The sequence below is a fragment of the Pleurodeles waltl genome, chromosome 5 (assembly GCF_031143425.1).
Source record: "Pleurodeles waltl isolate 20211129_DDA chromosome 5, aPleWal1.hap1.20221129, whole genome shotgun sequence".
NCBI lineage: Eukaryota > Metazoa > Chordata > Amphibia > Caudata > Salamandridae > Pleurodeles > Pleurodeles waltl.
Window position 1 is genome coordinate 572,327,071 of NC_090444.1, and position 20,888 is coordinate 572,347,958.

At 44.1% G+C, this 20,888-nt stretch overlaps 1 protein-coding gene across 1 annotated transcript in view; it reads left to right on the forward strand.

Moving 5' to 3' along the window:
• The first annotated feature begins 2,108 nt into the window (after positions 1 to 2,108).
• LOC138297042 (uncharacterized) overlaps positions 2,109 to 20,888 on the forward strand; it is a 337,626-nt gene continuing 318,846 nt past the window's right edge. The window contains exon 1 of the mRNA XM_069236555.1: positions 2,109 to 2,282. Within this exon, the coding sequence (XP_069092656.1) occupies positions 2,207 to 2,282 (76 nt within the window). The 5' untranslated portion in view covers positions 2,109 to 2,206. The remainder of the gene's footprint in view (positions 2,283 to 20,888) is intronic.

A 20,888-nucleotide genomic window follows, 5' to 3' on the forward strand; every position in this document is an offset into this window, starting at 1 on the left:
ACTTATCAATGTTCTACTATCGTGGGAGTCCCTGCTCCTCCAGTGTACCGCAATACCACTGCCATTCCTTTGCCCGACCTCATTTGCTATTTCTACTTGGCCTTACCTTCTCTCCATCAGTTTCACAGCAATAGCTGCAGTAATTCTCTTTGCTCCCTGCCTTTGAGGCATGCAGGCTGCTCTGAAAGCACAGTCCACTATGGGCTAACACAAAATTTTTGCAGAATATGGCAAGGGATCCCTCACGCTATCATATCTCTCAGAAATTCGTAGGCCTTATGCTGAATGGGGCCTCCTTGCAGCACCTGGACAGACACTGAGGAAGGAAGTGGAATGAGGGGTGCAAACTACCTACAAATACACGGGCAATCAATCAATCAGCATTTTTAAAGCACGCTACTCATCTGTGGGGTCTCAAGACCAGGTCTTAAGGTCCTTCCTGAATTGAGGTAGCGATGGTGACGGCCTGAGGTGGAAAGGCAAGGTATTCCAACATTTTGCTGCAAGGTAGGTGAAAGATCTCCCTCCAGCCGCGGACTTTCTTATGCGACGTACAGTGGCGAGCGACTGCTGGGAGGAACAGAAAGGTCTGGCAGGAGAATAAAAGGTGATGTGGTGGTTGAGGTAGCTGAGTCCAAGGTTGTGGAGGGCTCTGTTGTAGGAGGCTGACTTTCCTACATCTGTAAATGTGTATGAGGAGCTTTAAGTTGACCCTCTTCTCGACAGGGAGCCAGTGGAGATCTCTCAGCTGTCCTGTGATGTGTTCTCGGTGGGTGATGTTCAGGATGAGTCTGGCAGAGGCGTTCTGGATTTGTTGAAGGGTGCTCAGGTTGTTCTTGGTGGGTCCGGCATAGAGGGTGTTGCGGTAGTCAAGTCTGCTTGTGATCAGGGCGTGTCACGGTCTTGCGGCAGTCGCTCGGGATCCATTTGAAGATCTTCCGGAGGAGTCAGAGGGTGTGGAAACAGGTGGAGGCGATGGAGTTGACTTGTCTTGTCATGGTGAGCACTGAGTCGAGGACTCCGCCGAGGTTGCATGCGTTGTCTGTAGTGTTAGGGGGGCTGCCAAGTGTTGAGGGCCACCAGGAGTCGTCCCAGGCTGAGGAGGTGGGTCCCAGGATGACGATCTCTGTCTTGTTGGAGTTTAGCTTAAGACAGCTCTCCTTTATCCAGGCAGCGACTGCTTCAATCCCATCTTGGAAGTTCTTCTTGGCTGTGGTGAGGTTTTCGGTCAGGGAGATGATCAGCTGGGTGCCATTGGCACAGGAGACGATGTTCAATCCGTAATTTCTGACAATTGGGGCGAGCTGGGCCATGTAGAAGTTTAACAGTGGGACTCAACGAGGATACTTGAGGTACTCCACAGCTGATCTCTGTAGGTTCTGACAGGAAGGAGTATATCCATCGAGGGGCTTGCTGCGTATGCCAGGCAAACTGCAGACTCTAAACAATGGTGGTCTTCCTTAGTCCCACCCTTCACATATAAACACATCATATGTATGTATATTGGCCAGTTATAAAGGCAGTCCAAACACAGTTGTGAAATTTTACAGTACAGATCAACCGAACCCCCAGCCTTAATAACACAACGGTTAGGGCACCCCAAAGAAAATGTTGTCTTTAAGTCCTGAAGGTGCTTTGGTCTGGCCTTGGCTTCTAATACACATTAAAAAAAATATATACTGGCGGATTCTGTCAACATTAACGTTGATCACAAGGGTAGAGGGTGGTGAGAAAAAAACAAGTTGCAAATCATTGCGTAAGCCTAACGGCGATTTCATTACAGTAACTATTTGTCATGTCTGAATCCCAAGCAGCAGGTGAAAGCAAACATACTGAAACCGTGGGAAGGACAAATCGCAAAATATCAAGCCCTCCTCGAGACGCTTTTATTTTTAAAGACAGTTGGTTCGATGTCTAAAACTTAATTTTACTCATAGCTGAAGGAGAACTTTAACTTGATAACTTTACTAAGGCCTGCTATGAGAGACAGAGGAATAGGTTTTCGGAAGACGCCATATTGTAAATGTCATCATTAATGAGATGTGTGATTTACCTCCCCTCGAAGGCCCCTCCCCCCAAGTATTTCTATTTCTTGGGCAAGACTACATGGTGTGACGCAGGTGGAGCGATCCCTGAACCCAGAGTGGAAGGCCGCTGCTAGGCTTCATTTTTCTGGCCTGCGTGGTCGGAATTATTAGCCAAAGAAATGGGAAATGAGCCAGCTGTGTTTCTTCGCATTATGCTTCTTTTCGTGACTGCAGCCCAACAGCTTCATGCAAACCGTAAGTTGCTGTCTGTCAAGTTCATACACACAGAAAGAAGCATGCAAACACATGTATGCATAAAAAAAACCTTGGCAAGAGAAAGTAGAAGAGTGATCAATATTTTGCATGTATCCTTCTGTCTCTAGTTTGTAAAAGAAATGTGATCCACATCTGGTAAATGCTCACTCGATTCGGTGTACAATATAGTACTAATTCCAAACTATCTGTTCCTAGGAGAGAGATGCACAATACTGTAACCATGATCTATTATTATAGCAGATAAATTGTATTTTCCGTTTGAACCTGGTAACTTTTTAATTGAGCTGGCGATCACGCATATGAGAATGGCACTGCAATTACTTAATGTAAAAACTATGTGTGCTCAAAAAACACATTTCACATGGAACTATGAAAAATGGAAAATATTTAATGGGTCTCGACTGTGCAGATCTTTATAATTTTCAGGGCCACTAGAATTATGGGGCAGTGGAGCATAGCTATCCATATTAATAATATCTACTATATTACGTGCCAAAAGGCAATTTATGCAACCTAATCCTGCACACTGTAGATAGATACAATTTAGCAACTCCATGCAGATGTATACCTAGTAGTAGGAGTGTGTGTCCGCTTGGGGCACATACAAGTAAAAAATAACCGTAAAGTTACTGCTAGCAACTGTGCAGGTGGTTTTTAGGCATATATCCGCCAAATGTAGCTCTACATAGCATTAGCAAAGCTCTCCACCTATGTTATTTGAGAACTAAAAGGGAAAAGAATAGTAAAACTGGCATCACCTTAGGAAAATGCCACATACCTGGGAAAGAGTACTACTGTGAGCTCATAAATGGAACCCACAACCGGGCTTCTGCCCTCTTCTCTTTGGGTTGCAAGTTGGTGTGGCTCCAGACATCGCTATAGTTATGTTGTACACCTCATTTTGGGTGTTGGGTTGTATGAGTTTGTTTAAGACATGCAATGTGTTGTGTTTTGACTGTGTTTAGTAGCTGTGGGATGAGTATCTTTTTTATATGTTATTTATAATTTACATACGTGTAACTTTCTACTTATCTTCCACTGTTAGGTTTGTATTATAACAGGATGATTTGGATGAGCGTATTCAATGTCTAAAAATATATAATTAATTGTTTTTAGAAATTTTACTGCGTAATTAGTATTGACATCTGCAATCTCTAAAGTGTTGTTATTTTATTATTTTTATGTTATGTTTACATTTCTACAGTTTCATTTATATTGGCGTCTATAATGTCTAAGGTTCTTTGACCATTTTTTCTTTCAGTTTATTTTTCTATTCTTTAGGTCTATGTGTTTGTGCTGGTATGATTTGGTTTCATTTGATTTATTGAAGTACTGTTGGCAGAACTGCCTTTTTGTGTATTAATTTCAAATAACAAACATATTTACAAACCGAAATTTAACCTATATGCTTCTCAAAACGCGAATTCTGAAATAGAGCTACATTATTTTACAATTGTGTCATAAGATACCCGGAGAACAGTGATTTTTAAATCTGAAAACTATAAACTACTAAAGTTTTTGCAGATTTTTTTATAAATGGCGTAACTTTGGCCCAAGGGCTTTCGAGTGCTTTACAATAGAACCAGACGTTACACATTTCTAGGCAATATGGGGTTTGAATGTTTTGCCCGGAATGACAGAGTATCCAGCCGAGGCGAGAATCAAGCCTGGTTCCCCAGATCCAAGGTTGGTAGCTCTAGCCGCTAGGCCACATCTCCTACTGGAGTTATATTGCTTGCCTCTATTGGGAGTGTTTAGAATCATAACTTATTTTAATTTTTTTGAATACTGTTATTTATTGTCCAACCTTTATTAGATAAATGGGAGCTGAAGTCCAGATGGTTAGGTTGCCGCCAGTGTGGCCGCCTTCCCGCAGGCCCATTAAGAGTTCCCTGCTGGGTCAATGGGCGGAAATGGTGTTTCCGCCTGCTGGCCCAGCGGGGAACGGCCTACAACATTGACACCGGCTTATAATAGAGCCGGCGGCAATGCTGTAGCGCACAGGGTGCACCAGCACCCGTTGCGATGTTCGCTGTCTGCAAAGCAGACAGTGAACATCGTGACGGGGCTGGCCAGGGAGGCCCCTGCACTTGGCACCCTGCATCCCATCTCCGCAACCCTTTACATGGCGGTGCTACCTCCATGTAAACAGTGGCGTAGAGGGCAGTCCTTATCCCCAGAGCGGCGCTGCTTGCAGCACTGCCCTGGTGGATTAGGACTGCCAGTCCTTCCTGTGGAGGAGAACTGGTGGTGCTGGCGGTCTGACCGCGGCATGACTGCCAAGGTCATAATATGGCGGTTGGACCACCGCTTTGGCAGTGGTCAGACCACCACTGCGACCCTGGCAGTCGTAATCAGGCCCTAAGTCTCCTGGGTCATTGATTTTTAAAGCACTCCAAGCTGAAGCTGTTTGCTGTTCTGCTGGAGCGTAGTGACTTCTTGTGCTTTGGTCTCTGGCTGCATTTTGTGGCCTGAAAAAAAGTTAAAAAAGACTCAGACATGTTAATGTGTTTTTTTAAACGGTTTATTGAAAATATTTGACAAATACTGATTATAGTTATTTGTGACTTCTTGACAAAGAGAAGAGGTCTGCTTTAGGTATGTTGATGTGCAGATCCCTTCATAAAGAAAACAGGTCAGCTTTTTATGTCTCAGCTAGACAGCCCATGCACTGTCTCTTCGAGACATGTTGTTTACTGTTTAGCGTGCTTGAAGGCTGCCCCTTACTTAAAATTGGATGGCTCCAAAACCACTCTCAATTGCTGGTCAGCTCTTTGGTGGCCACTACCCTTTTCTTGCATGTGACCCTCTCCTAGAGCATGTCCCAAGTATGTGTGGTTTTACACTGCTTGCACTTTTGTGAGCTATTGTTTTCCTTTTTATTGAGCCACTCTTCAGAGTGCATCTTTTGTACCTGGCTCTGTTGTCTGCTCCCTCCCGTTGTCTGTGTTTGCTTTTCCCCCCTTCCTCCCATCGCTATGCTTCCACACAGCACAACAAATGAGGCGAAAGGTTAGATGCCTTTATCCGGTCCCCTGATTTTTAGGGTCGAGCCTGCGTTGCAAGCGCTCGCGCATGCGTATCGCAGCGAGACTCTTTTGTATTTAGAAAAGGGCTCAGAGCCATGTCAACTTCACGTCAGTGTTTTTTATTGGTTCGTAGGCTTCCCTAATAAAATCTGCTTGCTTTCATTAGTCGAAGGCACGCATATGTCATGCCTTTTCCGGTAGCTACCCCTCCTTGAGCGCAGCGACCAAGTACAGAAAACATGCGAGGCTCGCTGTTTTCCATCGGGCTCGTGGACTTTTTTTTCTCTAATTTACGAGCGCGATCTCGCTTGGCAGAAGTAGAGCGCTTTACATACTTGATTTAACTTTTTCGGGTTATGTACATAAATGCACTTTTACCCGATAGGTGAAAAGTCGGGTTAAGAGTTTACAACGCGATCAGCTCTAACATGAGCAAACGCGAGACCCGTTGCATTGTAAATGCTTGTTGTTTTTGTTGCGACTTCTATATAGCATGAACTCGACCTGAAAGTTCTAGCCCAGAATCACAGGATGTTGAGCCAGCGCTGAGACTGAAACCGGGTCCCCAATTCCACAGTCTACAGCACTAGCCATAAGGGCCGCTGCCTCTCCCCATGTCAACTACACGTTTGTTCGAATCATTCCAAGCGTCTGTTTGCTTGATTTTTTTATTGTTACGGTTCCGTAGCCCCTGTGCACTTCCAGACAACACCGGATAATTTGTCTGGCAGTACCTTTAACCATACATACATTGGAAAGAAGGTATGAACATGCCCTGGCTCTGCCATCCTTTCATGGGCACCGATCTGACTTGTGACTGACTTTTCCCAATCCTACCAGTATTTCAAGAAATAGACTGACAAGTCAAACCTGGAAAGACATATTGCACAGCTGACTGCCACATCCAGGAAGTGTTTTGTAGTCCGCAGTCTGTGATTAAACAATAGTTTCCACTACCGATCTCAGTGGAGGTAGCAAGGGGTCAGTGAGGTTACAGAGGGAACATGCGTGATGCATTTGGCATCTCTGCTTCACTCTATTTTCAGATTGCCTGTCCCTCCTCGCACCCCGAAGTGCGGCCTAGACCAAGACAGACCAGCTCGGGGGGCTTTGTGTGTGCGATGCAGCCGTGGAAAAGAAGGGGGCGCAGCAGGAGGGACATCATGTGAAGGGGTGCAGCAAAGGTGTGAAGGGGCAGTGGCATTGCTGGCATTTACTTTTGCACTGGGAAGCTTGCGTTTGAATCCATCCCCTCATGCCCCATCCCGCTTTCTTCCTCGCTCACCCGCCACCCAATTCCTGTTCACTCCTCCTAATTCTACTCCATCCCACGCAATGCTACTCCACATAATTGAACCCCACTGCATGCCATATAATTCAACACAACGCCACACAATTCAACAACACACAAATCCACTCTGCATAATTCCACTCCATATAACAAATATTAACATTTTACAATTCCACCACACACAATTCAACTCCACACAATTTCACTCCATATAATTCCACTCTATGCCAGATAATTTCAACCAAACAAATTCTACTCCACATATGTCCACTCCATGCCACATAGTTCCACTTAACATAACACCACTCTGCTCCAATCCAAATAATTACATTTCATGCAAAACAATTCAACTACAGATGATTCCACTGCACGCAACACAATTCCACTACATATAATTTCACTCCACACCACATAATTACACTCCGTATATATCCACTCAGCTCCACTACATATAATTACACTTCACACAGATCCACTCTGCACCATGCCACATATTTACATTAAACATATTTCAACTCCACACCGCATACATTCCCTCCATAACACATTATTCTACACCTCTCCAAACTACATAATTCCGCCCCACTAGATTTCATTCCCCACCATGCCACATAATTCCTATCACACACTTCCACTTCACAACACATAATTCCACTCTACAAAATTCAACTCCTTTCCCTGCCACATAAATCCACTCAACATAATTCAACTCAGAGACACACAATTCAAATCCACACAATTCAAATCCACACAATTCCACATAACACAATTCCAGTCCACAAAATTCCACTCAACGCCACACAAATCTATGCTGCACAATCCCACTGCACATTATTACATTCTACACCACGTAATTCTACTACACAACACATATTTTCACCCCACACCATATAATTCCACTGAACAAAACATAAATTTAAGGCCACAACACATGATTCCAGTCCATGCCACTCCACACCACAATGCCACTTCACGCCACTTAATTTCCCTCCACACCTTCCAACATAATTACACCGCACATAATCTCACTCCACTCCATGCAATGTAATTACACTCCCCATAATGCTACTCAGCTCCACACAATTCCATGCAAGATGATTTGACACTACACCACATAATTCCCACCACATAATTTCACTCCACACCAAATAATTCTACTCCACAGGAACAAAAGGATAAGCCAGAGGCAATAGTCCTGAAAGCGAGACCTAGCGGCTTTGCCAATGCTTGTTATATTTTGTTTTTCACACCTGTTGATGTAATAAGAAGGTCTGCCTTACTAAAAATGACACCATTTATATTGTTATATCACATAGCCATGTGTACCTGCAGAGGATTGGGCCCCCGCAAGGGGTTGCTGGGTGTAGGGCCTGGCCTGCAGGCGGAGTGAAGGCTGAAGGCCTTGTGCATTGGTAGGTAGGGCGCCCAACCTGACTCTGCAAGCGGCCTTTGGGGTTTGAGTGCCCAACCCCACGCTGTGCATGGTGATGGGCATCTTACTTTACGTTAAAAAACAAAGGTTAAAGTGACACTATAGTTGGGAATTGCAGTATCTTAATTTATATTTTTTTTAAACCATTTGAAATTCACTGGACAAACCAAAGGTAAAGGGACCTTAGAGATAGGTGAAAATGTCAGTTAAAACATACCGTTTAAAACTAACAAAACTACTGAAATTCACCACTTATAGTTACCTCAAGTGACTGTAAATCATGCCCTCTCTATGCACTGCTAATTACCTCATATTGTACATCATTCATGGCATCTTCTGTGACATAATTGATAAACACTGCAACATTTGAAATGACATCATCGATGACAACCCAGTGCTTGGCAGGGTGTGATTTATAGTTACTTTAGGGCATGAATTATAGTTACCGGAGATACCTATAGCAGGTGAATTCCAGTTATTTTGTTTGAAATGGTATGTTTTAATTGACATTTGCACCTAAATATAATGTCCCTTTAACCTTTGTTTTTTTCAGTGAAAAAAATATATATATGCCTACACATGCCAATGTGTGTTAGCTTTACATTGTTACACAAAGGCAAGAAGCAGTATCATAGATGAGATTTTAACTTGAGGTGCAATGCTCTTGCGGAGACAACTGCACAGAGGCTACTTTTCACTGATATTACACGTATTTTATTTGGAAATCTTGAGCAATTTCCATTTGCCAGTTTCAGTGAAAAATACCTTTTGTGCTGAAGATTGATTGGTGCTAACATTGTTGTCACTGTGCAGCATAGAAGCACCCTGACTGATTAGTAAATCTGGGCCCCGGTAACCAGGACAGAAATAAAGAGGGTGGAATTAATAAATGACCAACAGGAGATTTCTTTGTTTATTGTGTTTTACTTTTTCAAAGCTAAGCACAGGCGGTTGGGAAATACACATTTTAATTCGACTAGCATCTCATTTGCCATTCACATCAGCTTCTTACGATGCTTAGGGGCAAAGGCAGTAAAACTAATAAGGGTGCAGGAATGGCTGAGACAATCAAGGTGCCACAGTATTGTACTGCCTCTCTCATAAGTGCTTTTACCCAGAGGCCAATCTTGACTTCTGTATCCTGCCCTTTCCAAAGTAAAACCTTGTCAAGATTTTCAGCATCCCAGCTTCACAAAATTAACAATAATAACGAATGAACGCAGGCTTATAAGAATTCAGAGGTGAGCCGATACAAGACCTTTGTTGTTGTTTAAGTCCTGTTGTAAATAGGGTTTTCATGAGGGCTGCTTTGTAAAACTTAGTGAAGTTGATGAGAGCATGCACAGATGGGCATTGCCCCACTCAAGGACCTATCATTCTTGTGGCAGTGTGGACCTATTTAGGTTTTGCCTGCACAGCTCTTGCACTGTGCTTGTGAAATCTAATGTATTTAATGTAAATCCTAAAGGGGCTTACATCCCGCCTTTGCTTTTCATTGGTTTGTGTGCTTGCCGCTTACTTTAATTCTCTCTCTAGTAGCTGTAGCATACTATTTCCTGTTGCTCCTCGTGTGTTTCTCTTGTCAGTCTCCTGAGACCCAAGTACCGTTTCCATCCACATTACTGTAATTTATTTTAAGCGTGTCAGCACCTCTGTGTGCTTTGTGGGACGCCAACGCCCCTGATCACAACACGCACTCACCAGTCGCTCCGAGGCCAAAGTAGGGACCCGCTCTAGTGCTCCCTTTTCAGCAACACACTCACCAGTTCCCCTGGTGCCGAAGCAGGGACCCACTCTAGTGCTCCTTTATGTTCACAAAACAGGCAACTTGTCAAGCAGCAGCAGCCAGCGGGTGCACCACATCGGAGGCCGACACTTTATTTTTTCATGTATTTTTTATTTTACATTTTCAAGGTGCGATGTTTTGCTGTTTTAAAAACACTCTTTAGATGGTCTTTTTTGGATGCACACGGTGTCTGTGTGGGCTGACCCACGTTCTGTCAAGTTACCCAATCTGGTGGTAAGTGGATTTATTTTATAAGCTGTTGTAGTTGTTTTTATTTTTCAGGCTGTTTAGTTGTTGTTTCTCACGTTTTTGTTTCTTCCTGCCTGTGTCACTTGTCCTAGTGGAAGATGCATAACGCTGTAATTTTCCCCCTTTTAAATGACAACAGGTCCTGCTTCCTTCTTTTCTAAGTGTACTGCAGGATCATCTTTGGCTTGTTACCTGATCCGCTGTGTTTCACTGTAGAAAAGGATCATATAGCTTCTGGCCACTTTGATCCTCCTCCCCAGCAGGGGACAAAAGGCAGCGATTGAATTCAAGAGATATTGATAAGATGACACTCTTCCCCTGAGGGATTCTGTTATCTGGTCGGCTGGAGGAGTGCAAGAGCCAGCTTGGCAGCAGGACGTGTCTTGCATGGGGGTAAAACACTGTACACAGTTTTAAACAAACATTTGCAATGCAACCGGGTCTCGCGTTTGTTCGCGTTAGAGCTATTAGCGTTCTAAACTCCTAACTGGACTTTTCTTGCCACATAAACTAATAATGAAAAGTAAAACAGTTTCACATATGCAAGCCGATGGTGAGCAGGAAGGAGATACAGAAAACAAAACAGAAGTTTGTTCGCTGTGGAACTTATCGGGAAAAGTGCATTATCATTGTTACAGGCAAAAGTGCAATTATCCATGTAACAGGGTCGATATCATGCACAGCACTCGACTTCTGCCCTGCGGGATCAGGCAGCGCAGGAAATGAAAAGATAAAGTAGTCCAGAAACCAGCTGAAAACTCGGAACCTTGTATGCTTTCAGTAGTTTACCGGTGCGCTCGAGGAGGGCTAAACACCGGAAAAGGCATGCTGTATGCATGCCTTTCACAAATTGAATCAATCGGCTTTTAAGGCAAGCTGACGAACTAATGAAAGTGCTGGGCGTGACATGGTCGTGGTGAGAAGCCCACAGAGAGATTAAAACATGGTCCAGAGCGCTTGCATGCGTTCGACCCTAAAAAAGCACAGGTCAGTGGGGGCTGTGGCCGCCGAGTACCTCCCACACCTGAATAATGCTCACGAGGGTCGAGGGGAGAATTATCAGGACTTTCTTTTGAGAATGTAAGAAAACGCCCGCTTTTGAAATAATAAAAGATGGCGCAGTTGTGTTACCGATGTATATGTTTAGTGTCTATAATCTGCTTCCAGGAGCTGCAGAGGAATAGACGTTCCGGGGTATGCTGAGAAGAACTGCAGTCACTTATTTTCCACCAGGACAGATAATTTGTTTGTATTTAACGATGCTCAAAACGGAGAACAGTTTCTTATTCTCACACTCCACACTTTAGTATTATTCAGTATTATTTATTTTTATGTATTTTCTTTCTTTCGTTACTCTCTTGCGCTGTTGATCTTTCGTAATGATGATACTGCTCAGGACATTGCCTTCCCAAGATATTTAGGTTATCGAAGGCTTCCCAGTGCACATAAGCATGCACGAAGCAACTGTACCTTGGTGGATACCCATGTTATTACTGTGGGGCACCGTCTAAGCAGCATTGGCAACAAATTCAGAAGGCGCCATCTCTGCAAGGATTATAACTTGTTTGTTTTGCTCAAGATGGTTACATTCTAAGAAATTGTTGTGGAAGGGTTCACCTGCAAGTGGCTGGTTTAGCAATTGAAGCATGGCATTGTTTAAACGATGCAAGAGGGCATTTGCTGCCAGGTATAAGAGGGGCGTGAAAGTGATGTGTGCGCGAGGTTACTGTTTTAGAGGAACATCTAGTAATCTCTTCCACTGTTTGATAATCTTCCCGTTTTACAACCTATCTGTCACCTCTTCATCCATCGATGTAGCTTTGTATGTAGATTTCTTCTGTCGGTTTGTATACCTGTCGTTTTGCTTTTCCTTCTGTCTTGTAACTGTCTGCTGCTCCATGTGTGAGTCCCTCCTTCCTGTTCATTCATCTATCCAAATATGTATCGATCCAAACATGAATCCATCCAATATATATATTTTATCTTTGTCAGTCTTTCCTTCTTTTACAGCTCAAATTAATTTCATAGTTCCCTTTACTAATTGACCACTAATCCCTTTTGGGTTCCGGAGTAGCGTGTGACTTACCGAAAAGCACTTCGACGCCTCATCAATGGTAGTAAGCGCTATTTAACTGCAATTACAATTACAATGATGACTTAATTTTAGTCAGGGTTGTATGGCTCGTGATTAAATCTTGTTATTATTCTGAAATTTGGGTGCAGTGCAGGCTTTTTAGGGCGCTGAAAATTCTTGGCATTCTCAAGTTATAAAAGCTTCCTGTGTGTTTGTTGCTTTTATTAGAACAGCCTTTTTGCAAAGGGGAGATTTAAGCCAAACAGAGATTTTCAATTAAAATGACGCTAGTCTAGGCAAACGTCGCATTAAAACTGCCAAGCACACATTTATCTGTTTTCATCTTTTCCTTGGAAAAGTTCCTCTTTGAACCTCGGGTGACCTTAATACCCCTGTAAACTTAGTTTGTTTCTAATGACATTCAGTGCCTGTGACATGTGCTTCGCTCCTGTTTACTCTGGTGCAAGTCTGTATAATTTAAGGATGTATGGACATCTTGTGCCTCAGCGACAGAATTATTGGAGCATAATACAGAGGCAGACAGACAAACTGCGCAACGCTGGAAGAAGAACATTAAATGTGGTCTATATTTGTTGTTGGCCTCCTTCCAGACTATGAAGTTACAAATATAGTCCGTTGATCATATGGCTACCATAAAGTAATAAGCTATCCCAGAGCTATTAAATAGTGCTTGCCGCAATCTAAGGATATTTATATATCCCTTTTTTAGGTTTTGCCTGCACAGCGCTTGTGCTGTGCTTGTTAGGTTTCGCCTGCAGAGCGCTTGTGATGTGCTTCTGAAATCTATTGTATTCAATATAAATCTTAAAAGGGACTTGCATCCCGCCCTCGCTTTTCATTGGTTCTCATGCTTGCCACTTACTTTTCCTGTTTCTGGTGGCTGTATCCTGTTGTTCCTCGTGTGCTTCTCCTATCAGACTCCCGAGGCCAAAGTACTGTTTTCATCCACACGTGAAACTTTTTTATGTTTTCTTTGCCTGTACTGTGCTTGTGCTGTTCTTGTTAAACAAAGACACTACTTTGTCCACGATAATCAGCATACTGCAGTTTTATAGAACTTTTTTAATTGTTATGCTCTTATGCAGTGTTGTAGAATCCAGGCGACTCTGAGCTAAGTGTCGGCTCTTCCTGCATGCATGCCTTTCACACAGTTCCGTATGGCCGCTTTTTGTTTACACTCGCGCTCTTTGGCAGAGTGATCAACACAGTAAACACATTTTTATGCTTCTATTGTCCCTGCGCTTCCACCTTTAGCCCCTGGCACTGCCTCTACTGACATCCGTCTCTGTATAAGTGGATGTGGCCTGCCACACTTTTCCAAGGAGGGCGGGGTCACTCCTTTAGACCATGTGACTTGGAAGTTCCAGGGATGGAGCTCTAAATGTTATATCAGAGAGCTCCCCTGAGCAGGTGTGGCTGTATAAGTGTGGTGAAGAAAGGAGGCATGGGGCAGCTATTCAGCCAGCTTATGGCCATTTCAAGGAACCAAGACGAGTGCAATGCTTAACGCCCACCCCAAGTATAATCCCCACACCTCTCCACTATCCCTTTCTCCGCATATCACCACCCTTCTTTCAAACCCATCTATTTTTGCCCCCCTGTATAGCCTCCCATCCTCATCCAGCCATCGTCTTCATCTGACCCGTCTGTTTTTCAGGACCCCTTTCTAAGTCTTTTACTACCTGGCTCCTTCATTTCATTCCAGCAGCCTTACTTCCCATTATCCTTTCTTTTCCAGCCTCCTTTCCTGATCTATACATCAAACTATACTCCCATTAATTGCCTTCTTTGCATCCCCTTCTTTCCTCTATTACGTCCCTTCCAAGTAGTTTTGTTTTTGTCCCCAGAAGCCTTTGTCTTGTTAACCCTCTTCCATTCCCAGAGACTTTATTTTCTGCTTGCTCCCCTTCCCACTCTTGTGGAGAGCTGAAGTCACACATGTACTCGTGAATTGTTTATCAGTGCAGAAGAAAATGAGGAAATGGAACCAGATCACCAAGGAACAGCTCACCAACACCCTCAGCAAGTCTCCCCCACACCCCACTGCAGATGCTAACATCTCAGCACGGAACTTCCACCAATGCATCTCCGAATGCACCAATACCTTGGCATCTCTCCATAAGACCTCAGCTAAACACCACCTCACGAAAGCCAGCTAGTTCTCCCCCGCACTCCAGGAATCCAGACACACCTGCAGACAGCTAGAGAAAAGATGGAGAAACAGCAAGTCCCCGAAAGACTTCAAGGCCTTCAAAGCTGCCACTATATCCCACCACCAACTCCTCAGAGTCCCCAGGAAAGCCGCCCTGCAGGACCTTATCAGCGCCACCGCTCACAACACCAAAGAGCTCTTTGCTGTGTTCAAAGAGTTTGCCAAACCCCAATTGGAATGGCAAGCATTCCTCCATCTCAAGACCTCTGGGTCAGACTAGCCAACTTCTTCCACCGGAAAATCAAAGACATATATGCCTGCTTCGGATCCCAAAACCCTCCGAGCCCTCCAACATCTCCCCAAGCACCAATCCACGAGACGTCACAGATCCTGCACTGCTGGACCATCCTCACCAGGGACAAGACCCGCACCATCATGAGCAGCATCCACTCCGGAGCCCCTATGGACCCCTGTCTGCACCACATTTTCAACAAAGCGAACACCTCCATCGCACCCGAGCTCCTCCACACCATCAACTGTTCCAGGGAGATAGCCACCTTCCCAGAGGACTGAAAGCTTGCCGAGATCCGCCTGTTACTGAAGAAACCTCAAAAATTACCACCCCATCTCTTTGCTGCATTTCCCAGCCATGGTCATTGAAAAGGCCAACAACGCTCAGCTCTGCAAGCACATCAAGGATAACAACATCCTGGACATCTTCCAGTCAGGTTTCAGAAGCAATTACGGCACGGAGACCGCCCTCATCGTCACGGCCATACAGCAGCCCTCATCCTACTGGACCTAGCAGCCGCCTTCGACATAGTCTTGCACCTCACCCTCTGCTCCAGAATCCACACAGCTGGCATCCACGGAAAGGCCCTAAAATGGATACGCTCTTTCCTGTCTGGCAGAACAGAAAGAGTCAGACTCCCACCTTACCGGTCAGAAACTACAGAGATTAGCTGCGGAGTTCCACAGGACTCCTCCCTGAGCCCCACACTCTTCAACATCTACATGGCCCTGCACGCTTCCATCGTCAGGAACCACGGGCTGAACATCATCTCCTACGCCGACGATACCCAGCTGATCATCTCACTGACTGAAAACCCAACAACTGCCAAGAAGAATTTCCACAAAGGGATGGAAGCCGTCGTTGCCTGGATGAAGGACAGCTGCCTCAAGCTCAACTCTGACAAGACCAAGATCCTCATCCTGGGACCATCCACATCAGCGTGGGATGACTGCAGGTGGCCATCCACCCTCAGCACCACCTCCACCCCAACAAACCACGCATGCAGCCTCATACTGGACTCATCGCTCATCATGACATGCCAAATCAACTCAGTCGCATCCTCCTGTTTTCACCCACTCCGACTTCTCCGGAAGATCTACAAATGGATCCCAAAAGTCTGCTGCAGAACCATAACCCTTGCCCTGGTTACCAGCAGACTCGACTATGGCAACGCCCTCTATGCCAGAACAACCCAGAAGAAACTGAAGAAACTACAGCACATCCAAAATGCCTCCGCCATATTCATCATGGAAATTCCCTGCTTCAAACACATCTCCAATCGGTTAATAGAACTCCACTGTCTTCCTATCGAGAAAATAATTAACTTCAAACTCATCGTCCACGCATACAAGGCCCTCCACAACCTTGGACCCACCTACCTCAACCACTACATCACCTTCTACTCCACCACCAGACCTCTCCGCTCAACTTGCACTAGCCACCGTATCCCGCATACAGAAGACCTCAGCTGGTGAAAAATCATTTGCCTACCTCGCGGCAAAGAGCTGGAACACCCTGCCCATGCACCTCAGGCAGTCACCATTGCTACCTCAATTCAAGAAGGACCTTAAAACCTTGCTCGGAACACAAAACCCCTCAGCGCCTTGAGACCGTTACAGGTGAGTAGTTGCGTTCTGCAAACCTTATTTGATTTGCGTGCATTGACCTATCGCAGATACTACGCATTTGTGCACTTGATTTGACGCTATTCTTTACTGAGAAGTGTTTGAGACGATATTGGGTATCGTGGACATCATGCACAGCCTGAGAGCATGAAAAAGCCCAAGTAAGTAGTTTTTTATTCCCAACTGTATGATATTTAGAGAAGAGATAGGTCAACTCCTACGTACTTCTGCAGGACATTGTGTGGCTCCTTTTCTCATCACACTGGCAACCCCGAGGGCTCAGACGTGCTCCGGGAGCTCAGACATGCACCCGGCGGTTCAGACATGTGCTCGGGGGCTCAGACATACACCCGGTGGCTTAGACGTGCACCCGAGGCTTAGACGTGCACCCGAGGCTCAGACGTGCACCAGGGGTTCAAACATGCGACCGGGGGGGACAAATCAGTGCATTCGCTCCTAGCAGCACTGGGGGCTCAGACATGCACCCAGGGGAACAAATCAATGCATTTGCTCCTGGCAGCACTGGAGCCTCAGACATGCACCCCGGGGGATGACAAATCAATGCATCCTCTCCTGCTTCTTACTTTAGTGTCCTGTGTTATTGCTAAAGCAGTTTTAATGCTCCCATTAACCCCTTAGAATTGGAATAAAACAATTCCTTATCGACCCCCTCCCCGGTGACTCCTCTGCCTGTTGCCCCCCGAGGCACAAACATGACTTACAACAAAAAACAGCTTATTATTAATAACATAGGCAAAACCTAATTCATTTACCAATGCTTGTTATACAGATGAACAGTACTTCACTCAAGGAGTCTTTATAGACGTGGTAACATTGCCCTTTATCCACAGGTAGACATCACTCCAGTCAAGAAGTCAGCATAGTCGTGCCAACATGGCCCTTTTTTCACAGACGAACATCACTGCAACTAAAGAGTTGGCTTACACATATCAACATAACCCTTTATGTACATATTCAAGTCCCTCCAGTCAAGTCTACATAATCTAGCAACGTGGCCCTTTTTTAGGTCGCACCTAGACAGCACGCATGCGCTGTCTGGAAGACCTGTTGGATGGATTATAGGCAATTGCTCCCGACTTTTTTCTGTTTGTTTCCTGTCTCTCATGTTTGTCAGTAAGCACTCGTGTTCATGTGCGTGGTTCGTTTTCCACGTTTGCTCATCACTTGGTCCTTTTTTAACATAATCAGTAATTACAATTAGTTGTGTGTGTGTTTTGTACTTTTTTTGTTGCTTTATATAGCATGAAATTGACCCAGAAATAAATCCTCAAAAGTGGCTCTCCCAGTACAGTGGGAGAACCGGTACTACAATATTCACTGCACTCTGGGACACTCACCCCATAATGCTTTGCATGTATTCCTTTTGCAACATATTTTTGTCCATAATTCAGCCTGTGGTGGTCCTAGGGCAATAGGACCACCACCAAAACATTCAGAACGATGTACTCCTTCTGTTCAGGCCATCTTGTGGGTCACACTAGGTGAGGAGGCCCAAAAATCATAACCTCTTCCACCATTCAATGCATATTTAAATTATCTTGTAGCTGAAACTTTTGTTTTTACAGCTAAGAGGAGTTTGTGTTATAAGGGCTTTGTTTGTAATAGTATTCTGACAGCTGCTCAGCCTTCAAATGGGTAATGCACATGCTCTCGAAGGGCTGAAGGATGATAATTGCTCCAAGGCCCTACTAACTCAGTTGGTTTAACCGGGATATCTAGCCACCACCAGTAGTACTGCAGTTTCTGCTAATGCACAAACACAGTTTATTTCTGATAAAGATTTAATGTATGCATGGAAACTCATTCCATAATGCTTTGAAGGCATTCTTTTTATAACACATTTGGCCGTAACTCAGCCTGTGGCGGTCCTAGGGCAATGGGACCACCCCCAAAACATTCAGAACTATATACTATTTCTGTTCAGGCCATCTTGTGTGTCTCACTAGGTGAGAGGGGCCCAAAAATCATAACCTCTTTCACCATTCAATGCATATTTAAATTATCTTGTAGTTGAAACTTTTGTTTTTTATAGCTGAGAGAAGTTTGTGTTATAAGGGCCTTGCATGTAATAGTATTCTGACAGTCCTGCTTGGCCTGTGCTTTGCTCTCTAAAGACTGAAGAATGATAATTGCTCCAAGACACTGTTAACTCAGTTGGTTTGATAGGGACATTTAACCACCACCAGTGATACTGCACCTTTTGCTGTTGACTCTACAGGGACATTTAGCCATAACCAGTGGTACTGCATCTTCTGCTGTTGATTCTACAGGGACATCTAGCCATGACCAGTGGTACTGCACCTTTTGCTGTTGACTCTACAGGGACATCTAGCCATGATCAGTGGTACTGCACCTTTTGCTGTTGACTCTCCAAGGACATCTAGTAACAACCTGCGGCACTGCACTCTGTTGTCACTGACTCCACAGTTAAATGATTTTTAAAAGCCCTGCTAGGCCTGAAAATGTGTAATACACTATGCCCTCAAGGGGCTGATTATATAATTAAATTGAATGTTCTTTATCATTCTTTTTTATGTGATTATATCCTCTAGGAGTTGAATATATGTTTAAACGACCATGTTTCTTCTAAATGCTATTGTTACTGTGGTGCTCTGTAGGGGCTGTTGAGACCATTACAATCTAATGCCAATTGTATGAAGGAATGCACAGACACAGTTTATTTCTGATAAAGGTTCAATGTGCTGCATGGCTAAATATTTATAAGGTCCCAAATAAAAGGTTGTCATTATCATTTACAATGCCAATAGCTCTAACTCTTGTTAATGCGAGACCTATTGCATTGCAAATGCTTGTTCACAGGTAGCTATCACTCCACTCAGAGTCAGCATATTTGTGGCAGTGTGCTCTTTTTCACATATGTACATCACTTCACCGAAGGAGTTGGCATGCTTGGGGCAACGTGGCTCTTTTTTACACAAATGGGCATCACTTCATTCAAAGAGTCCACAAAGCTGTGGCAACGTGGACATTTTTGCCTTTTTGCATGTCTAAGACTACGTATGCGTGCTTGCAAAGACTTTCTTCACTTTAATTCACTAAAGGGCGACCTTTTAAAAGAGTACAATCGAATCTTTCATAAAGGGGAGTGTGCAATTTAGTGAATAGGTTGAAGTGAATTGTACTTGCCCCTTGATATTTTTGCTGCCTGGTATACCTTCTATTATTTCTGGTGCTGGCTGGCCACTTCTGAGCCTGGGTACACGCGCAGCCTACAACCTTGGAGATGCCCCATCTAGGGAGACAAATCTGTGAATGTTTTGCTGTCCTGAAAACATAGGGGGTATACTTTGCCGTGCCTTTTTAAATCCATATTGTGCCTAACCATATTGTAGTTAAATTTTTGGGAGATGGAGTGATAACATCACAAGCTTAATGTGTAATGCACTACATTTTTTGGAGGTCTGGACGTTTGTATATTTAAAAACTTTAGAGAAGATGCAGAGCGAGTCTGAAAACAAAGAGGAAAGAATAGCAGCTGTTTGGGCTTGTGATATTCTAATATGGGCAAAATGAGGGAATGGAAGATATTGAAGGGGAACAAATCTATCATAGCAAAGGTTTTTTGGATTTATGGGATGGGACAGAAAGCTTTATAGACCTAAACATAAATATTACATATTGCATAAAAATGAAGATTAACTGCAATCCTTACTTGAGTAAACAGCAGAAAGAGTAGCATAGGAGATTTGTGGAGTTTTATTTAATATAATTCATTCTACCAAAATGATGGTTATATTTAAGTTATTTTAGAAAGATTTTTGGTTAACTCTACGTTTTTAAAACGACGAAAGTATGCTAAACCTTTTTCAGGCAGAGCAGGCAAATCTTTACAAAACAGCATTTTTCTGTGATGGCGACATTTATTTCTCCCATACTCCTGGTGACATCTGGTGCAATTTGTGCCAGACCATTATAGTACAGCTGGCCTGTGAGGAAGACCAGTGCTTTTCACGTTGTTACCTACCCCTGATTTCCCAAGACTCCATGATCCCGAGGGTCAGCTTCATGCCTTACAACGTGGAGACATTACTCGCTCAGGATCTGGCTAATTTTTAAGTGCACTTGACCCCCCGCCCACAGCACGGAAAATGTGGATTCTTCAGGAAGAACACGCAGTGATGCAGATCTTCAGAAGTATTTCACTACCCCTTGGGAATGCATGAGGACCACTGTGCCATCACTGTGAGATGACTGTCGTCATGTATCGTAAATTGTGGCGTATGTGAAAAAAACAAAGCAACTCAGCATGTGTGTGTTTTGCTAGAATTGCTGCTGACAACACCCAGACCAACCGTTCTGCTTCTGCCCTTCACTGTGGCACTGTGCTAGCCACGCTTACGAGGCAATGCGTGCAGTAACACACATTTAGGAACACTGAAGGCGGCTTTGCGTGCGGATTTACCGCACAGTAGCAGTATTTCTAAAAATTGTTATACAGATTTTCCAGCGGATTATGAATGAGTGCCTAAACCAAACGTTTCATTTTCATTAATGTCAGTTCAGTTTTAGTGTCAATTCATTTGCAGTTTTGCACCAAAAAGTATAAATCAGGGCCATAGTCTCACAAATAGGTCTACCCAAACCCTCAGGTG